The sequence below is a fragment of the Balaenoptera borealis genome (assembly GCF_965194805.1).
Source record: "Balaenoptera borealis genome assembly, chromosome: 14".
NCBI classification, from domain to species: Eukaryota; Metazoa; Chordata; class Mammalia; order Artiodactyla; family Balaenopteridae; genus Balaenoptera; species Balaenoptera borealis.
This window is the reverse complement of record NC_138875.1, coordinates 50,795,056-50,817,206: the sequence shown is the minus strand read 5'-3', so window position 1 is coordinate 50,817,206 and position 22,151 is coordinate 50,795,056. Positions and strand designations below refer to the sequence as shown.

At 42.4% G+C, this 22,151-nt stretch overlaps 1 protein-coding gene across 1 annotated transcript; it reads right to left on the bottom strand.

Moving 5' to 3' along the window:
• Positions 1 to 3,987: 3,987 nt before the first annotated feature.
• LOC309611294 (uncharacterized protein) lies at positions 3,988 to 22,142 on the bottom strand. Its single transcript, XM_082355555.1, has 6 exons — positions 21,899 to 22,142; positions 13,333 to 13,435; positions 12,931 to 13,032; positions 12,728 to 12,796; positions 12,175 to 12,225; positions 3,988 to 5,760 (listed from the first exon to the last, which is right to left on the bottom strand). Exons 2-6 carry the CDS (start codon positions 13,384 to 13,386, stop codon positions 5,701 to 5,703), a joined length of 336 nt encoding a protein of 111 aa, XP_082211681.1. The 5' UTR covers positions 13,387 to 13,435; positions 21,899 to 22,142; the 3' UTR covers positions 3,988 to 5,700.
• Positions 22,143 to 22,151: the final 9 nt, after the last annotated feature.

Sequence of the window (22,151 nt, the reverse complement as noted above, 5' to 3'; positions counted from 1 at the left end):
CATGATTTAATTGCCTAAATTCACTACTCTCATTTTTTTCAATTCACTTTACTCTCTTCTTGAGTTTGTAAATGAAAACACATCCTAGCCAATAAGAGGATGAGAGTAACAGAAGGTAATCATCATGACTACCAATAAAAGAAGTTCTGATCTTGGTTAAGATCACTCATTGTACATATTTTTACAGGAGTCTCTTTGATATTTATATAAACAATCTTTAGGAAAAGCTATCTCTTTGGCATTTTTATTTCTGACTAGTACAGATAAAAACACAACAAGGGTGTAACAATTCTTACTGTAGAACACTGCTATCCAATGGACTTTCTGCAATGATGGAAATGTTCTATAATTCTACCTTGTCCAATACAGTAGCCACCGGCCACATATGCCTACTGAGCTCTTGAAATTTGGCTAGTGTGATTAAAGATTTGAATTTTTAATTTTATTTAATTTTAATTAATTTTAATTTAAATAGCCACATGTGGCTAGCAGCTACCATAATGCATAGTGCTGTTCTAGAACAAGAAAGCAATTACTATATTGCCCCCAGTTGTGTCATACTCTATTTTGAGAAACGTGTGGCAGACATAGAACATCTGGAAACAATAACTATTTTCTCCAAACTCTTTTCTGAGCTCGTGAGCAGGTAGATATTTTAACTTTGCAGATGGAGCATGTTAAAGGTACTATGTCAATAAAGATGTTAAAAAAAAAAAAAAGTTACTATGTCACTCTTATCTACAAAGCATGTAAGTAGGAATAGAACTGGTAGGTCTGGATGAATAGAAAAGGGATTTGGGAGTAACTAACCCTTTGCCCTGCCATTCCCAGGCCTGCCTGACCCAACTGAAAAGTTAACCAACTTCAGATCACAATGTGCTTCATCAGAATTACCCATTGCCTGGATCCACTAGGATTCTTTTGTTCACTTGTTTCGGGTAACTTAGGAGCCCACAACTACTACTGCCCACCCCACATTCCAGCAATTCCCTCCAGAATAAGATTCCCTCCAGATTACAGTGCCCAATGTTTGTGTCCCTGCAGTTTTGTCTTAGCCTGAAACACCACAGAATGCACTTCATGCACTGCATGTTTTAAAAACACTCCCCCCGGTGCCAGTGTGACTTTGAAGTGCTGCAGGAGCACACTAAAGGCTTATTAAAAGGAGGATTTTATGCACTGAGACTTTGGGGAGGGCTTTGGGTAAATATTGCCTGGAATGCTGAAAAGTAGGTCAGATGTAATCAGGCAAATCCAGATAATTTGTTGAGTTGGAAATTAACCATCCCCTAAACCTACATATTAAGTGCTTTGTAGTTATTATTAACCCAAGACCATCAAGGCTATGATGTCATTGTTTTTTATTTAATGCCATTTTTTTTGTTTTTTTAATTAATTTATTTATTTATTTTTGGCTGTGTTAGGTCTTCGTTTCTGTGCGAGGGCTTTCTCTAGTTGCAGCGAGTGGGGGCCACTCTTCATCGCGGTGCGCCGGCCTCTCACTATCGCGGCCTCTCTTGTTGTGGAGCACAGGCTCCAGATGCGCAGGCTCAGTAGTTGTGGCTCACGGGCCCAGTTGCTCCGCGGCATGTGGGATCTTCCCAGACCAGGGCTCGAACCCGTGTCCCCTGCATTGGCAGGCAGATTCTCAACCACTGCACCACCAGAGAAGCCCAATGTCATTGTTTTTTATCTCTTAAAAGCTGTCTAAAATTTTTTTGTCATTTGTGCCATACACAGATTTAATAACTGAAATGAGTTGGTATATTTTCAGATATTAAATTATTTTTATCTAGACTTAATTCTGTGCCTGTCCTTCTTTTCCCAGGTGTGTGACACACAGATGTCTAAGCAACTGCCTTCCACTAATGATTGATTTTGCTAGGTCCCCACACAAAAAGTTTAGGAAGGTCCCCTCTATCTGTAGTTCCTTGATTGCTAGCAACAAGCGGTGACACTGGCTAACTTAAGCAAATAGGGAATGTATTGCACAGTATCAAAACAACATCTGAAAATCTGGCCCAGCAAGGACAGGACTAGGGCACTTCCAGGGATCTGGGTAGGAGGAACTAGTCTACAGGTTTTCCAGGTTGCTACCACTGGCAAAGAATAATTTCCATTTATTTTTGTTTTCCTATCCTTTTGTCTTCCCCTTCAGAAAAGGCAAAATTGAGAGAGAGACATACAGAGAAACAGACACCTTTTGGTGTTCAGGGCAGGGTGCCTTGGCTGACAATCCCACAACACTACAGTAAGTCCCCTACATACCAACGAGTTCCGTTCTGAGAGCGCGTTCATAAGTCCAACAAAGTTAGCCTAAGTACCCAACTAACACAATCAGCTATATAGTACTGTACTGTGATGGGTTTATAATACTTTTCACACAAATAATACACAGAAAACAGACACACAAAAATAAACATTTTTAATCTTATACTACAGTACCTTGAAAAGTATGGTAGTACAGTACAACAGCTGGCATACAGGGGCTGGCATCAAGTGAACAGGCAAGAAGAGTTACTGACTGGAGGAGGGAGAAGAGGTGGGAGATGGTAGAGCTGAAGGGTGGTCAGCAATAGGAGACAGAGTGCAAGCTGCAGTTTCACTCACGCCTGATACTGATGGAATGCACATTCGCATCTTTGAAAGTTCGCAACTTGAAGGTTTGTATGTAGGGGACTTACCTTCCGTAGGAAAGGTAGTTCCCCACGGACGCACGCGCTAGCCAGGTCCAGTGCTATTACCAGAACAAAGAGCAGTGGATTATGGGCAGCCACAATCACAAAAATGCCCATTACATTCTCTTTTTTGTTTTTCAATCAAACCCTTCCCTTTATAGCTTTTCTCGTAAGGCACGGGCTCCTTGGGCAATATTTCCAACTCCATCTTTAGCCCTTTGCTCTATTCATCATGAATATACCCCTGCTTTTCCATCCATAACTGTCTGGTCAAGCAATGTGCCTGACAATTACACTACCCCTTCTTGGAAGCCTCAGAAAGTCTGCCTTGCCCATAGTCCCCTATTGAGGGCTTCCTTACGCAGCCTATGATTCTTGGCTCAGCTGAAGGCGCAGGGCTGGGACCTAACCAAACGGAACGTTTTTATCAGGCTTACCAAAGGCCCGTAGATATGCTCTGCCCAACAGAAAAGATCTCTCCTGGGTACTGTTAAACCATCTAGATTCTCTCTGGGTCCATTTGACTGTGAAGTATACAAAGTACAGTGTTTAGCCAGGGTAGAAGCAGAAAAAACATAGAGAGGGAAGTGAAGGCAGAGAGAAAGCAGAAACCATGGGCTGGCAAGAAGGAGAGTAGAAAAGAGGTGATTGGGAATAGCTGAAGCAAGAGCAGAGAGAGTATGAGACGCGGAGCGTGGAAACACTAGTGTGGGGAGCGAAGGGTGAGGCTCCTGTCTGAGAAGGCACTAACTGCTGGCTGCAGCTGTAGCTTCAACCACCTGTCAGAGTAGCACAGATGTTTCTGCTTTTATCTCTCTATATTGTTGCAATACATTCCTACACTTTGTATTGCAAACAAAGTGATCTAACCTGATGTAACATCGCTGTGATGTTAACCTGAGTGTTTCTCTGTTCCTTGACCCAGAAAGAGACTCACACCATGACGACCCCTTTCTTGCTCTCAGCTCTCTCGTTCTTCAGATCTCTAACAAACAACCCTGTCGATACCACCTTTCTTCTCAACAGCTACCCCTCCCTTTAAGGTCTCTACAGCTCTTGGCTCTTGTGAAACTTTGAAAACACATCTCTTTTCCAGATTCCCCCTAAGCTCCACTGTCCATTCCTGAGTGACCACCAGTCAACGCCTGATACAGCCAGCTCGAGGGCCCCACTCTCTCTGTGAGTTACCATAGCATGTGACATTAGTCCACTTACTGAAGTCACAAAGATCGAAGAGAGGGGATTTGATGGGCCAGTCTGAGCCCTGCATTGGAAGTACAGATCCCAGACTCCTGGATCTTAGATCTGGAAGAGTCAGAAGAAACCATCAAGCCCAACTTCACACCTAAAGCCAGACTGTTCTCAACCACATTCTGAAGGGGTATTTGCCCAGCCCGGGAACCTCCTGGACCGGCAGATCACTGCCTCACAGTGCAGCTCAAACCACTTTCCCTGACTGCATTATTACTGTTAGAGGTTCCTCTTTACAGAGGCAAATGCTAGCTCCACACAGCTCTCACCTGTTAGTCAATATAAAGCTGAACAGAACAAACTGAATTAACCTTTCACAGGCCATTCTTCTAAAAAGTTAAAGAAAACTAGTGTGAGCTGCCCTGATTTTTCTTTCCTGGGCTTACATTCCCAGATGCTCCAACCTGTGTTCATTCTCCAGCTGGTTGTGGCATTCTGATACACAGTTTGTACTTTTATCCCTTAAACTTTAGCACCCAGGATTAAGCAAATCACATCTGCTTCTATAAAGCTAAAGAGTGTAGAGAAATCTTAGTCCTAGTCTATCAACTTTGCTAAACTAAACTTTTGCCTTTTTTCCATCCTTATTATCTTGACCTCTCCACTGCCCTCTGGTGGTGGCTAATTTTTTCTCAAGTGATAGAGAATTGGAGAGAAAAGAGATTGGTGAAAGGAGGGAGGTAGTGCAAAAAAAAAAAAAGAAGTGATTACACTTATATACAAATTCTTGGCCTCAAGAAATTTATAATATAATTTTGGAGGCAAAGTATACAGTGAAAATTAACAAGAAAGACAAGCCATAATAACACCTAAAACTGATAAATAAAATAAATTCTAAAGGATTTGGGAAGACGAGATCAGTGAGGCCTAGAATAGAGAAGATGTACAGAAGTGGTGGTATTTACGCGTAGCCTCAGCTTTAGATCAGAGACACCAGGAAATGGGAAATGAGTACCTTCAACATAGTAAGCTTGAGAGATGCAGCAAGAAACTGAAGACGTGAGAGTATATTTGGGGCAAGAGTTCAGGGCTAGAAAGAGATTTATGAATCACCCACAAATAGCCATAACACTGTAGGATTACCAACAGAAAGAAGATTGGATGACATGTAAGGATTTACCAGAGCAGAGAGAATCTGTCATCCATCCATGTCTTCATTAGTCAGTAAATACATATTAACTTAGTAATTGACATGATTTTGTGAGTGGATACATGTGCAAGGCACTGTTTTAGGCTGAGAGAAAAAAACATTACTCTGGTAACAGCCTTGCCTTCAGGAATTTAAGAACTTAGTAAATGCAGATGAGGCAATGTAAGACTTGTACATCAGCAGGTATATTAAAAGATAGAAAATAGTAAGAACCGTAAGTAAAATTCAGACAAAGGAGGAACAAAAGGAAGAAAGTTTTGTTTTTGAGCTGGGGCTACCAGTGAATACTTTACAGGAAAGATGGCTTTTAAAGTTAAGCCATTAAGATGGATGGGATTTGACGGTGTGGAAATGGTTGGGGAAACGACGTGTTAAGCAGATGAGACGTGGGCAAAACCGCCTAAGAGGGGGTGGGTGACATAAAGCTAGCACAGGGCCTTACACAGTGTAGACCACACTGCAAATTCATGAAACTAAACATTGACTGGATTCTCCGCACTGCCCAACAACCCTCTGTCCTGAGCGGAAGCTGGAGGGGCAGGTAGTGGAAGGAGCCTTTGAGAGAGACAAGCGGAGGTGACAGAGGGTTGAGAGCTCAGAGGTGAGGTCTGGACTAGAGAGCTACATTTGTGACCATCCGTGTCGAGGGGACGTGAAGCCATGAGCATTGCAGGAGATGGCCTAGGGAGAAAGAAGAACAGAGCAAGAAGATGAGGGGCCAGGACGGAGCTTTGTTTCCTGTTCTTCACCGCACTTCTTTTTCTTCTCAAATTCCTCACCCCACCAGCTCCCTGGCACACCCTCAGCAGATGACTTTGCCTCCTACTTTACCAAGGATACAAAAACCATTTGTTGAGAACCCTGCAAACTTCTGACCACCAAACCAACAGGCTTACCTGTGGCCTTCTTACTTTTCCTCTTCTGTTAAAATGGAAGAGGTACCCCTCCTGTCTAAGGCCACAGCCCTCCCGTGCCGTGTTGCCAATCTCTCCTCCTCGGCAACCTCACTCCATCAACCCTCTCCTAGATCTTCCAGTGCTCTCACGATGTACCCGTTCCACAAGTGTTCTCTAATGGCTGCCATCTTTTAAAAACCCTCCTGCCAGAGAGTGGTACCATCTCCCTCCTCCTTCAGAGTTAAACTGCTTGAAAGCATGGTCTCCACTGGCTCTCTCCATCTCCTCTGCACTCTCTCCTCTACTCTCTGTACTCAGCTTCCGCTCCCACTACTACACTGAAACTGCTCCCTGTGGACACCAAAGGCCTCCTCATTGCAAAATCCAATGGACACTTACAAGTCCTAACTTTAATTGACCTTTGGCCATATTTGACACCAGTGACCCCTCCCCTCCTCCTGAGAATGCTCTTCCCTTGAATGTTGCAAGTTCTGCCCTAAACTCTACCTCTCTTCACACTCTCCTTGGGTGAGCTCACGTGCCCCCATGGCTTCCTAACCCTCTGTATGCTCACGTCTCACAAATCTGTAACTTGGGTCCCAACATCACTCCTGAGCTCCCGACCACACAGCAGTTCATCAAACTCAGTTACAACTAAAAGGGCAGCTGCTCCTCTCCCCTCCCCCAACTGGCAGCCCTCCTTCTGTTCTCCTTCTCAGTGGCAAGCACTCTAGTCTCTGTTCCTCATTCTCTCCAACCTACCTTTTGCCCCCCACTCAATCCTAATCTATTCTTCACTCTGTAGTCAGAGGATGTTTCCAAAATTTCAATCTGATCAACTAATTCTCTTGCTTAGAATGCTACTCTGCCTTTTCCTTGCTTCGGGATGTAGTCTAAATTCCTTCGCATCAGAGTGTCCCGATTCGGCTCTCGTCATTATCACCATGGTTATTTTACACTTCAGCAGTTGTGAACAACTTTCAGTTCCCCGTATTGACACGGTCTCTGATGGTTTAGGACCTTTGCCCATGTTGTTCTTTTGTGCCTTGAACTCTCTTCCCCAGCTTCCTCATCTTGCCGAGGCTTATTCTATATGCAGTCTGAGCTTAGAAATCACTTCTCTCCAAAGGCCTTCCCTGACAGCCTATGACTGGGCTATGTATCCCTCCCATAGGCTTTCCAATTTACCTTGTACTTACTCCTATGATAACTTTTGTCACATTGTGCCACAAATGCGTCTTTGTCTGTATCTTTCATCAGACTAGAAGGGTACTGAAGGCAGGGAATGCCTTGTTCAGCAGTTCACCCCCTTTACCTAACACAGTGAATGGCACATATTAGGAAATCAATACATATTTGCTGAATTAATGAATGAACTTGGACTTTATGTCTAAAATGTTTTATCCAAGGTAGGAGCCAGCGTAGTAAAGTGGCAGGTGCATAAAATTTTGAATCAGAAACCTGAATTGAATCCCAGCTCTCTGCCTCTTAACCAGCTGTATGACCATGAACAATCTATTTAACTTCTCTGAATTGAGAGCCTACCCAATGCCAGGCACTGTACTGAGTGCTTGCAAGGCAAAGATAAAGAAAGACATGGTAACTGCCTTCAAGGAAGCTGAGTCCAAAACAATGTGTAGGAGGTGGGAGGAAAGAACATCCCAGGTAGGGGGAGTAACGTGTGAGAAGAACTGCAGGCGAGCAATTGATCATGTGCCTTCCCAGGGGAAGTGGATATAGTTCAGTAAAGCCAGAAGAGAAGGTGCAGAACAGAGAGTTGGGATGAAGCAATGAGGCTGGAGAGATACAAGGAGCCACGTCATGAAGGGCCCTTTACAATGTGTCACAGAGTTTGAGATTCATCCTCAAAGCCATGGAGTTAAAACCCCAAAGAGTTTTAAGCAGGAGAGTCATAATATTAGCTCTGTGTCAGAGAAAGAGCTACGTCTAGTGGCGAGGTGGAGAATGGGCTGAAAGACAGTGAAGTCAGAGGCAGGTTAGGAGGCTGTTGAGTAGTCCAGTCAAGGGGCCTCAGCTTTGGCAAGGACTTTGAGGATGAAGAATAGTAGTAGGAGACTGATTCAAGAGACATATGTGACAGAACATAAAGAACTTGATGACTGACTGCATGAGAGGGGTGTGACACAAGGAAGAGTACAGATGGTACCCAAGTTTCTGGTACAGGCAATTGGTATACAGAGGTGCCACTTACTGAGATGGGGACTGTGGAAGATGGAAAGGCTTTCGAAGAGAGGACTGATATGATCAGAGTGGTCCTGCAATGAGAGAGTTCTGTTGGCAGGAAGCAGGGTGGGAAAGGGACATGTCTGGAGTCGGGAAAATGAGCTAAGAAGTTACTGCAGTAGTCTAGGGGGAGCTGAGAAGGCCTGAACTAAGGTGAGCGGTGGGCATGGAAGGGAAGGTGGAGTAACAATAGACACGGTCGGCAGTTACAGTGGAGAGTCCTAGAAGATAGGATTACATAGCTGCATTGGGAGGGCTGGCCTGAAGGTCTCTGAACGCCAAGCAGAACTGAGACTTGATGCAACAGGAAAAAATAAAACGTTACACTATTCCTGAACAAAGTAGCATGTGAGGAATACTAGTCTAGCGATAGTATGCAAGGAGTACACTAGAACTAGAATGAGAAAAGGATGGAACCAGAACTAGAGTGAGGAGACAGTGGAGGCTGCAAGGGGAATTGGTTATCATTCCAATATAGCACTGTGAGAAAGTGGCTATTACCAAGGAAGCTCCTGAGATACAATACTTGTGACATTTTGTGTGAGATGTAAAAAAGAGGAAACAACAGACATGTAACCATGGTACATGTAACATTCTCATAAATTACTTGTTTACATATCTACCTTCATCAGACTATAGTCTTCTTGAAATCATTAACTGTGTCTTATTTATATCTTTAATATATAGCCCAGATTATGGCATAGATCAAGACTCAGTAAATATTCTGAAGTGACCAACTCAATGAATAACTAAGTTGGAAGGGCAGATTATGTATGAAACCAAGGTAGTTTGGGGATGGTTTTGAATTTGGCTGTGAAATGTTGAGTTTAAGATGACATCTAACATGTCCACTTGTAAATGTTTTATAGATGCTTACAAAAAGAGTAAGTGCTCAGAAGCTCAGTAGAGAGAAGAAACCCAAGAGGTACGCCAGGCGGTCATCAGTATTAATCATCCCCACAGCCCCCTCCCGCCATCTGCATCTGAACAAACAACACTGCAGCCTCAGTGGCTTCCTGTTACAGCGCAGTGTGGTCAGGATGGAGGCTCTGCTCTGAGTGGCCGTTCAGACCCGGGTTCCTTCCACGTGAACACCACCATCGTCAATGCACGGTCCCCAGAGTCACTGCAGGAGAGAGTGTAGAGGATTATCCTGCAGGTTTTACGGAGAGGCTGGAAAGTGGTTTATATCACTCCATCCTCCCGTTTTTCTTCTCTCAGGCAGGCTTCACAGAGCGTCATTCTCGACTATCCATTTGCCTTTTCAATCCATTCTCTGCCCTCTTCTACTCTGCTGTGTCCTGGGAGGCTGGCCCCTAGGAAGGCTAAGCATTCTGGCACTCTGGCTTCCAGGTGGGTTCACAGAATGAGAGGTACCAGCAGGAGAGTGTAAACAGAAAGAGAGAGAGGTTGAGGTATCTATGACATCATTACCCCCACCCTTTGTCAAGAACTCCTGACAGTGGCTGCATTTTTCTATAGCCACAGCTTCTGTTATAGCAACAGTCCCTGTTCTATGGCTCCAGCTCTTGCTGGCCTCCAAAACTCTATTCCTTCAATTCTGGGGGTCTTAGCAGCTTCCTGCGGTTAATAGTTCCTGGCTGCTTCTTGTGGGGTCCCTTAACCTTGCCCATTCTTCTGTAAATCGTCCCTTCTTAATCTCCCCTCAGTCAAATCCTTTGAGTGTGCCATTTGTATCCTACTGAAACCCTAACTGACACATTGTTGACTAGCTCACATTCATTCCATTTCAGATACCAATGTGCTCTTTTGTGGATGATTTATTTGTTCTACCAAAAAAGGTACAAGTGGCCACTGTAGTCAAAATTCCATTTTAGAACCTCATCCTGAAAGCTTTAAGTCCACATACTCTATAGGAGGAGAGAATCCCTTCTTTTCATTAGACTCCAGAAATGGTTATGCAGGTAACTCTTATCTTCCTCCATAGCTACAGACACTCCATAAAGTGATTTGAGTCACTCTATTCTCTTTCTCAGTAGTTTTATTCTTCCTTTTCCTGTTGGAGACCATTTCCACTTATGCACCCAAAGATACATCATAGATGTATTTTTAGTAATACTAGATACCATTTTCTGAAAGCTAAGACACATGCTAGGTGCTCCATTATTTAATTGTTTAACAACTTTCAAAATAGATATTAACATCTTTATTTCATAAGTAAGGAAACTAACACTTGGAGAAGCTAAATAACTTGTCCAAGGTCACACAATTAGTACATGAGTCAGGATATGAATCAAATACTGTACTTTTTAAAAAAAATTTTTTTTAAATATATAACCCATTCATTTTATTTATTTTATTTTATTGATTTTTAAAAACTTTTGGCTGCATTGGGTCTTAGTTGTGGCATGCGGGCTTCTCTCCAGTTGTGGCGTGCAGGTTTTCTTCTCTAGTTGTGGTGCACGGGCTCCAGGGCACATGGGCTCAGCAGTTGTGGCGAACGGGATTAGTTGCCCCGCGGCATGTGGGATCCCAGTTCCCCAACCAGGGATCGAACACGCGTCCCCTGCATTGAAAGGTGGATTCTCCAGTATTGGACCACTGGGGAAGTCCCCAAATACTCTACTTTTAAAGCTCATGCCCTAACCTCTATGCTATCTTGCTAGGACCTAAGTACCCATAAACGGGTGATGCGCTTAGAAATAAGTGGTGGGTAACTGTAAAACAGCAGTAGTGGGAAGGAGAGAGAGAGTGGGTATATAAATGAGTAGCTGACAGAGATTTGCTTGGTATCGTGCAAAGACCAGGGTTAACAGAGCTAGAGTGGTGGAAAGAATCACTTTAGATAATCAACGTAAGTCACGGGAGATGGGAAAGAGGAAAAACTGATTTCGTATACACATTTAGAAATAGCAGATAAGAGGTCTAGAGTTTTGTTCCCACCAGCAGTTGCTGAGCTTCAGGTGGGAACTCCTTCATAGTAGGAACTGTGTCTTACTAATACTGATATCTCCAGCAAGCATGATGAATCTTCCACAGAGTGTGCAGAAAAAAATATTCACTAAGACAGTGAAACTTCATACTGTTTTCTGTATGAAGTATTATAAAGATGTTTACCTTATAATGTTTATTAATTATACAGCTCTGTAAACTCTGTGATAAAAATAGTAGTAACATACAATAAGATGTTAAGATACAATAAGATGTAAGATACAATAGTAACATAACATACTATAACATAACCTATACTAAAATAATAATATTTACTGAATGTTTATTATATGCTAGGCAATATACTATGCCCTTTACACAGGTTAGATCATTTCATTTCCACAATAATCCTATGAAATAGATACTATTATTGTCATCCTCAGTTACAGACAAGGAAACTGAGGCACAGAGCTATTAAGTCACACAGCTAATTGTTGGCAATGCCAGTATTTTTATCTAAGCATCCTGGCTTGGGAGCCCTTCCAAAGTATGTGAAGAAACTAAATACCTATTGCAGCTTGAATGTATCCCATATCAAGTTCACAAGATCATGCTCAACAGTGCCTGGCTAAGGCTAATGATTCTGAATCTCTTCAGCGCAAATTAGGTAGGGTAGCTCAGCGTACCACAAATAGTTGAAAATAGGTTTTATTGAAAAAGGCAATTATGTCTTTTCCTTTATACTTTCTCAGCTTTCTTGGAAATGAATTGCATAGTGTCTTGCACATAGCACAAAATAGGCACTTAATAAATATCTACTTAATTTAACCAAACTGGTAACTTTTCAGTAAGAAAAAGTATAAGAAGATATTAAAAGCAAAAAAAAAAAAAATGGTGGTAGTAAAATATGCAAATAGTAGATATGAACATAAATCATCACTATTGCTCCTACATACAAACTTTGCTACCTTCCAGAAGATGTTTCAATGAATATTTTCAAGACTACTGTTTAAAATGGTCACTAAGTCTTTAAGTCTTTAACTGCAGTAGAGAGCATATTTACCTGGAATGCTTTCTTTGAAAGCATCAGAATGATTTCCAAATATACCACAGCCTTTTAATGAGAGGAAAAAGAGTTACATTCATTAACATTCTTTTCTTATGTAGGTGAATCTTGGGCCTGGACATTAAAACAAAAGCTCTGAGAAGACACTTTATGATGACCATTGTATGAAGGTGATTGAAAGACCTTGTTTTTTCAGGTTCTACTTCCTGAGGGTAATAACAATCCAAATTGACAAGGACTAGAATATCTTCTGTACCCATCTAGACAGGGAAAATCAGATTTTAACATTTCACAATCTCACAGGGCTCTTCAGTTAGAATTCAAAAGGCCATTCACTCTAGGGTTAGTAGTTTCCCAGTCTCCCAGATCAGACATCCTGACACTGGCTGACATGGCAACCCCAGAAGGGACTGGAAACGGCTGCAGCATCAGGCATATGCTTCGCACTTCCTCACTTCCTTTCATGAAACTCTCTCCCACCTCCAGATGAGCCCTTTCCCCAAGCATCTAATTTATGCATCTTTTCAACTAATATTTATTGAGTATTTACCATATGTTGGGGCTGCTTTTGATGTTGGAGACACAGTGATGAATGAGATGATACCATGTCCTCCTGCAGCTAATACATACATATTGAAGAAGACAGATCACACATATATTACAAATACATAAGTTAGATCATTGTTGGATATAGATTCATAATTTGAAGAAATTACACAGGATAATGGGACAAAGTGGGAAAGAAAAGATCACCTGTTTGCTCGGAGCTGGCCTGGCACTCACAGCTAGACCATGGTGTTCTCTGGTCAAACATAATTTTACGGCACATCCACATGAGAGAAAGTCACTCTGTGACTGTGATGGAGGTCAAAAAAAAAAAAAATACTACTCTGTAATCGTGCCTGAGCATGGACAAAACCAAAACACTGTGCAACCACTAAAATCACCAACAGCCCCCCTCCCAGCTGACATGAGCGAATGCTGCTTCTTCATCACCTGCAGCGTTAGCCCCCCTCTGCTCCTCCTGCTTCCAAGATAAAGTTCATTAAGATACCCAGTCATACAATTACTCCCATTTCCTGACAGCCCCCCATCCAGAGCAAACCCCACTTCCTTCCCAAACCCTTAACAAGCCCCATGGTAAGACTTTCTTACTGAGATGTCCCATGTTTCGTCAAGGTGTGCAGTCTTGCTTCCTGCTGGGAGCATCAATCAACAAGCCCCACTTTGTCGGATTGCAGTGTGTTCCTGGTGATCTCTGATTCATGGGCATCAACAATAAGGAGGGGGAAATTCTTTAATTAGGGTGGTTGGGGAAGTCTTTGATGAAGGGTTGTCGTGTGCTGAGAGCTGATAGGTAAGGGGATGGCATTTGAAGATTGGGGAAAAAGCATTCCCAGCAGAGGGTAAAGCAAGTAGCATATCCATATATGTATACGTATACATATACATGTTTTTTGTTTGTTGTTTTGCTGTGCCGCACGGCTTGCGGGACCTCAGTTCCCCAACAAGGGATTGGACCTGGGCCACAGCAGTGAAAGCCTGGAATCCTAACCACTAGGCCACCAGGGAATTCCCACAAACAGCTTATATTTTTATCCAACATTTTAAAATTTCACACAATCATCTCCTTTGGACACTGATTTTGGGGTAAGGGAAGGGAGCTGATCCTATTCTCTGTTTCTACTTTTAATCCAAGGAAAGCTTTTATAGAAGAACAAAACTGAAGTAACATGTAAGAGGTAAGGAGGTGGAAGGTGGAAGAGCCTTGGGCTGAGACAGGGTCACTATGCTTGATGCTCAGGAAGGCTGAGCCCTGGGTTCATCCTTCTCCAGTTCCCATCCACAAGCCTCTTCTGTGTTGGCTGTAACTCAATCCTTCCTAAGGTTTTAACAACTAACTAACAATAGAACTGGTAACTATCCCTTCTAGAACTTCATTCATTAAGAAGAGGTTTCTTAAAAATTAAAAAAAAAAATTTTCAAAAAGCCAGAGTTAATATTTTTGTCAAGTGGGGACCCAGGTCCTTCTTAATATTGGACCAGAAATAGATATAACAGTGACCTTTAACTTCTACCACCAGGGGAACATGAGGTATTATGATGCTAAATGGGGGCAGTACTTATCAAAAAGTGTTGTAGTAATTCTACTGCCCTAAGATTTTAGGGAGTGGAGGGAGGGGGGAGGATTCCTTGGTTAAATTCTTTCTGAAAAGCTGCATGTTACTGTCCTCTCTTGGAGATTTATACTGTACACTAGAATATTAAGGGTTCTAAGAGTTTTAACATAAAATTATCAGATGAAGTGTGTTTAGCACAGAGATGATAAACTCGATTGACCACAGAACACCTCACTTTACCACCTTCTACTCTGAGGGATGAATTTCTGTGGAATACACAGTTGGACACACTGCTACTGGGAACTCAGCCACTGCCCTTGAGACCACTGAAGTGGCTGCACACCTTGTTAGGAGATAGGGGTGCCTATTTCTGAAATGCGGGTGCTAACCAGATTAGTGCTGTACCAGGATCCTTACTGCATGGTTCCACAGTAGATAAGCTCTAGTATTAAGCATTAGATGTCACCCTTTCATTCCCTCCAAATCTCCTGAAGTCCGGAAATGCCTGGCATCATTATTGTTTCTTACTACTGTTTGTATAATTGCCAGCTAATCCTCCCAGGCTGCAGTGTTATTTATGGTGACATTAAAATATTCAAGGATTTCCTCCTGTCCCCAGTAGCTTGCTAATCTTGACTCTGTTTCCTTGACTATTTTTTTTCTTTGAGAGCTACTCCTTAAAACTTATATTTTAGTATACAGCATGTTAATCTTCCTTTGTACCTCTATCACATTTCTTGGCCATAATTGGTCAAACCGTTGGCCAGAACACAAACAAATGGCACAAACAGAACCTATAGCCTCAGCAGTCACTGGCCTGTGTCTGCCACATTGGCTTTCATTAGCTGGGAGCACACAACAGACACAGGGAATTGGGGAAAGACTCATTATTAATAGTGTGCCAAGGTGTTTGTGTTTTGTTTCTTTAATATTTTAAGGAGGGCTTCCCTGGTGGCGCAGTGGTTGAGAGTCTGCCTGCCAATGCAGGGGACACGGGTTCGAGCCCTGGTCTGGGAAGATCCCGCGTGCCGCGGAGCGGCTGGGCCCGTGAGCCACGACTGCTGAGCCTGCGCGTCTGGAGCCTGTGCCCCGTAATGGGGGGGGCCGCGATAGTGAGGGGCCTGCGCACCGCGATGAAGAGCGGTCCCCACACTGCGATGAAGAGTGGCCCCCGCTTGCCGCAACTAGAGAAAGCCCTCGCACAAACCGAAGACCCAACACAGCCAAAAATAAATAAATAAATAAATAAAGTAGCTATAACATGGGTTGAGGGACTTGCCTGCTTAGTAATGAGCTATATCCAAAAAAAAAAAAAAAAAAATTTTAAGGACATATTTCCCTAAGAGAAATATTTTAGAAACAGATAATATGACTACAAGTCAATACTATATGGGCAGAATTCACCTGTGTTACAGGGTATCCTAAAGCAGCTTGTGCTGGTCTGGGTCCTGGAGAGACAGATGCCAACATGACGTTATATGTGAAAAAAATTTGTTGGGGGAAATACCTGTGAGAAAAAACAGGAAGGAGCCTGAGGAGGCTCTGAGAGTCATCAAACTGATGCAAATCTGACCCTAAGCAGAGGGAGAGAGGGAAAGAAGGGACAAAGGAAGGCTATGTGGCAGTAAATCTAAGGAAAGTTCAGCAAGACTTTGGGAGCCCAGGAGCCCAAGTCCCCCATCAGAGGAGTGTCTTATCTCCCAGGAATGGGTCTGTTTGAGTAACTCTGCCATGTGCTTGCCTGAGAGCAGCCCACGGTAAGTACGGTCTCAGTACAAACAGAGTAATAGATTTCAGAGCACAGTAGCTGGGGCCCTCAGTCAATTACTCTCCCTACTCTCCAAGATCTGAGAAGTGCTTTCCCATAGTCATCACACAATATTCTCAAAATTTGATGTGCATACAAATCACCCAGGAATCTTACTAAAACGCAGATTCAATGGGTCTGGGGTGAGGTCTGAGTTTCCTTGCTTCTAACAAGCTCTCAGACAACATGATGCTGTTGTTCCAAAGACCTCACCTTAAGTATTTAGCAAGGTTCTAGAGAATACTTAGAAGAGCCCCATTCAAACCATCAATGTAGGCTGAAGGTTTTGTGGAGAACTCACAGGCTTAATTCCTCACCGCTGATATGACAGCCAAATCCGTTGCCATCAGAAGATGTATGTACTGCCAGGTTAGGTTTTTTTCCATTCAAATAACTCATTCCCCTTCCTCTGATATCATAGCTGTCAACCCCCTCTTGTCACACTGCTTGCATAACCTGTTAATGATCATACCCATGTCATCTCTCTATCTATATGCATTCATTTTGGTACCAAGAGAGACCTTTGGTCCTTTGTGATCTAAATAACATTGCTTCTTCCTCCAAGTATTTGGTTTGGACAGTTTGTGTTTCTTAACGTCAGGCAAAAAGTTTTAAGCACCTCCTTCCAACCATATTGGGTTCTAAAGTCCACCCTGGTGGCGCAGTGGTTAAGAATCTGCCTGCCAGTACAGGGGACATGGGTTCGATCCCTGGTCTGGGAAGACCCCACATGCCGTGGAGCAACAGAGCCCGTGCACCACAACTACTGAGCCTGCGCTCTAGAGCCAGTGAGCCACAACTACTGAACCCACGTGCCACAACGACTGAAGCCCATGTGCCTAGAGCCCGTGCTCCACAGCAAGAGAAGCTACCACAATGAGAAGGCCGTGCACCGCAATGAAGAGTAGTCCCCGCTCACCGCAACTAGAGAAAGCCCGCGCGCAGCAACGAAGACCCAATGCAGCCAAAAATAAATAAATAAATTTATAAAAAAATAGATAAAGTCCACCCTACATAGAAATTCTGGTGCAGCGGTCATCATATTTCTCTTCTACATAAGAGTTCTGAGGGATCTGGCCACATGCATCTCCTCCACGTTGCCTGAAGACTTCTGCAGTTATCATCCTAATACCACGTAGCTGTCCATCTATTTTTTTTTTAACATCTTTATTGGAGTATAATTGCTTTACAATGGTGTGTTTCTGCTTTATAGCAAAGTGAATCAGCTATACATATACATATATCCCCATATCTCCTCCCTCTTCAGTCTCCCTCCCACCCTCCCTATCCCACCCCTCTAGGTGGTCACAAAGCACCGAGCTGATTCCCCTGTGCTATGCAGCTGCTTCCCACTAGCTATCTATTTTACATTTGTTAGTATATATAAGTCCATGCCACTCTCTCACTTCATCCCAGCTTACCCTTCCCCTTCCCCATGTCCTCAAGTCCATTCTCTACATCTGCGTCTTTATTCCTGTCCTGCCCCTAGGTTCTTCAGAACCTTTTTTTTTTTTTTTAGATTCCATATATATGTGTTAGCATATGGTATTTTTCTCTTTCTGACTTACTTCACTCTGTATGACAGTCTCTAGGTCTATGCACCTCACTACAAAAAACTCAATTTCGTTTCTTTTTATGTCTGAGCAAGATTCCATTGTATATATGTGCCACATATTCTTTATCCATTCATCTGTTGATGGACACTGAGGTTGCATCCATGTCCTGGCTATTGTAAATAGAGCTGCAATGAACATTGTGGTACATGACTCTTTTTGAATTATGGTTTTCTCAGGGTATATGCCCAGTAGTGGGATTGCTGGGTCGTATGGTAGTTCTATTTTTAGTTTTTTAAGGAACCTCCATACTGTTCTCCATAGTGGCTATATCAATTTATATTCCCACCAACAGTGCAAGAGGGTTCCCTTTTCTCCACACCCTCTCCAGCAATTATTGTTTATAGACTTTTTGATGATGGCCATTCTGACTGGTGTGAGGTGATACCTCACTGTAGTTTCCATTTGCATTTCTCTAATGATTAGTGATGTTGAGCATCCTTTCACGTGTTTGTTGGCAATCTGTATACCTTCTTTGGAGAAATGTCTATTTAGGTCTTCTGCCCATTTTTGGATTGGGTTGTTTGTTTTTTTGATATTGAGCTGCATGAGCTGCTTGTAAATTTTGGAGATTAATCCTTTGTCAGTTGCTTCATTTACAAATATTTTCTCCCATTCTGAGGGTTGTCTTTTCGCCTTGTTTATGGTTTCCTTTGCTGTGCAGAAGCTTTTAAGTTTCATTAGGTCCCATTTGTTTATTTTTGTTTTTATTTCCATTTCTCTAGGAGGTGGGTCAAAAAGGATCTTGCTGTGATTTATGTCATAGTGTTCTGCCTATGTTTTCCTCTAAGAGTTTTATAGTGTCTGGCCTTACATTTAGGTCTTCAATCCATTTTGAGTTTATTTTTGTGTATGGTGTTAGGGAGTGTTCTAACTTCATTCTTTTACACGTAGCTGTCCAGTTTTCCTAGCACCACTTATTGAAGAGGCTGTCTTTTCTCCATTGTATATTCTTGCCTCCTTTATCAAAACTAAGGTGACCATATGTGCGTGGGTTTATCTCTGGGATTTCTATCCTGTTCCATTACCATTGCAACAAAAAGAATAAAATACCTAGGAATAAACCTACCTAAGGAGACAAAAGACCTGTATGCAGAAAACTAATGAAAGACATCAGACACTGATGAAAGAAATTAAAGATGATACAAACAGATGGAGAGATATACCATGTTCTTGGATTAGAAGAATCAACACTGTGAAAATGACTATACTACCCAAAGCAATCTACAGATTCAATGCAATCCCTATCAAACTACCAATGGCATTTTTCACAGAACTAGAACAAAAAATTTCACAATTTGTATGGAAACACAAAAGACCCCAAATAGCCAAAGCAATCTTGAGAAAGAAAAACGGAGCTGGAGGAATCAGGCTCCCAGACTTCAGACTATACAACAAAGCTACAGTAATCAAGACAGTATGGTATTGACACAAAGACAGAAATAGAGATCAATGTCCATCTATTGCTAAACAGATCCGTTCTCTTCCTTCACTCTAGTTACTGGCCTCTTTGTATACCTTAACTCAACCCCCTACACAGTGTCTATGGTGTAAAATAGCAGTTTTCACACTTTTTTTTCCTAAAGCCATGGAATTCAAAGAAAGCTTTAAAAAAAAGATTAGGCTGGTCTGGCTAAACAGGGGAGATAAAATTAGAGAGGTAGCCAGGAACACACCTTGTGTGTTAGGGTGTTTAAGCATTACCATGAAAGTTATGGGGAGCAAATAAAGGATTTCAAGGGAGAAAAAACATATCAGACTTGTGCATTTTGAATGATGCCTCTGGCAGATGTGAGGAGGGTAATTTTAAGAGGGTCCAGACAGAATCAGAAAGACTAGAAAGGAGAATATGAGGAATGTAAGGGATATTAAGGAATCAGAATCAACAGAACTTGCTGTCTGTGTATGAAGGCAGTGAAAGAGAGGCGTATAGTATGTCTCCCAGGTTTCAAGCCTGGACAATTATTGATGCAGGGTTCAGGGGTTGCCAATTACAGAAATGGGGAAGATAGGAGGAGGAACAGATTTAGGGAGAAAGACATTGAGCTCACTTTTGAACACAACGAGTTTGACGAAGATACCTAGTAAACCATTTGGGTAAAGGGATGTGGAAATCAGCAGAATCTGGTTTAGATACCCCGCTTGTATCGAAGTCTATGTTACTATTTGCAGACTATTCTCAGCCGCTGCTTAACTGCTCAAAGTTCGTATTAAGTAAAGTCTTTTTCAACTAAATTGTCTATAAAGTCTTGCTTTCTTCCAATATGTTCTGCAAAATGTAGATTGTCTGCCACACTCGTTACTGCAGTAATTACTTCTATCCTTTCCAAAGTGCTCTGTGCATAATCTGAGTTTTGAGCCTTATTCAGGGTTCTCTGCATTCAGAGAAATAGGGAAGGTTTTGTTTTGTGCACTTTGGCAGAAACAGTAATTTCCGTCTAGAATCTGAGCTCAAAAGAAGATTTAAAGGCTCTAGCTATGAAGAAACAGGAATTAATAGAAAATCATGGGTGTAACCTGCAGAAGGTAAAATAGACTAGGTTGATATATGTGGTAAGAAAAGAGGTGCTATGTATAATAAACTAGATATATTATGCTTTGTTTAGAAGGTTAAATTGTGCTGTGCATTGTTTTCTGTTACATTTTAACATGGTAGTTTTCAAATTTGGGTTGAAAGTCTTTGAGGGGCCACTGGGAGGGAGGGTTGCTAGGTATTGATAGCAGGGACTTCAGGCCCATCACCACTATTTCAGCCAGAACAACCTAATCTGTTTTACATAGGCTTTCATTGAAGAAAGGATTCTATGGCTTTCTTTTTTTTTAAGGGTGAAAATCACTGTTTTTTGCAACAGAAGCTGTAAGACATAAGAAGAGGTCAGTAGAGGTCAGTAGATGGACATCTAGGTAGTATTAGGATGATAACTGCAGAAAGTTTCAGGCAACCTGGAGACTCACAGTGACCAAACCTCTCGGCACTTCCAAGCAAATTCCTCACCAAGAAGAGAAATATCGTGACGGACTGGCTGCGCGGGGACTTTGGGGCCCTACTTGGTTGGAAGGAGGGGCTTAAAACTGCTTGTATTCAAGATGAAAAATACACTGTCCAAACCAAATAATTGGAGGGAGGGGATGTTATTGACATGACAGAGGGCCAAAGTCCTCCAAGTCCTCTCTTGGAACCAAAATGAGTGCACATGTGCAGATTTATGGAGACAATCATAAAGGGATTATGCAAGCCATGTGACAAGAGGAGGTTGACAGCTGTGATGTCAGAGGCAGTGAAATGCAGGATGTTCCTTAAATGGGCCACAAATTTTCTGCCAATATTTTTTTCTCCATCTGGAACAATTTCCTTCCTTTTTCAATTAACTAACCTCTACCTCTTCTTCAATAACTCAGTTCAAACATTGTCTGAAACAAGAAGCCCAATAAAATTTGAATAGATGGCCTTCTTTGTGATACTAACAGGACATAATTCTAGTTCATTTAAATACTGATTTACTTTTGTTCCCTCACATCTTAGCTTCTTAAAGGCAATGCACGACATCTAAATCTGCATTTCCAAAGTTTAACACAGTAAGAACCTAATGTCTGTTGAATTAATAAATCCACAAGGCTTATATTAAGATCTCTTCAAAGTAATTCGGGTGCAATTCTTTACGGAATTTTCCTGATTCAGGGAAGTGTTTTAAAGGGGAAATAAAACATGCCCATGATTAAGGAAGACGGGAGAAAAGAAAGATGTAGTATTTTGAGTTTGTGTGCGTGTGCGTGTGTGAAGAAAGTGAGGCAAGAAGTGATAAAAATGCCTCTCGAATAAAACATTAAGTGATTTAATTAAGGTATCTCAAATAAAGTGACAGATATAAGTCACAACAAATGTATTGGAACGTACGTGTTGGGGGCAGGGGAGAAATGACACAAACTTATTCAAATTTTTTGGATAGTGAAACAACGACCTTCATGTTGACTGGCAAAACTAGTGTCCTGAACAAAAGATGCTCCCAGACAAAATGTCCAAGGACACCAAAGAAAACTATCACAACACAACGGCGAGTGAGTAAAGTTTTTCCGCACGCTTTCAAAATTGCCTTCTGCCCTCTCCTGCTCTCCTGCTTTTGGTAAATCAAACCCACCCCTGCTCAAATCAGACAAAATATCTTAAAACAAAACAAAAACACCGTGCCTTGAAATGCAAAGATGGGTCTTGGGCTGTGAGTCCCTTCCTGGGACGCTGCGGTGAAGCTGACTCCCCAGCGTCTCCGGGGGGTTCCGATGGCACCGACTGCGCCGTGGGCGAGCAGAAGCCCCAGCGGGTTTCAGGAGCAGAGCCCAGACGCCCTCCTGCCGCCGCTTGGGCGGGACGGCGTCCCCAGGGCCCAGAGGAAGACGAGGGGAAAGGCGGGCGCGAGGCCAGAATGGGGAGCCCTGGCG

What these genes read in the sequence shown, in the direction of transcription:
- LOC309611294 (XM_082355555.1), bottom strand. Translation starts at nt 13,386, where the DNA reads ATGCTCCCAGCAGGAAGCAAGACTGCACACCTTGACGAAACATGGGAC. An exon ending in GGCCAGCTCCGAGCAAACAG is followed by an intron (nt 12,797 to 12,930) that starts GTGATCTTTTCT and finishes TGTATGTATTAG; the next exon opens with CTGCAGGAGGACATGGTATC. An exon ending in AAAAGCAGCCCCAACATATG is followed by an intron (nt 12,226 to 12,727) that starts GTAAATACTCAA and finishes TCTCATTAAAAG; the next exon opens with GCTGTGGTATATTTGGAAAT.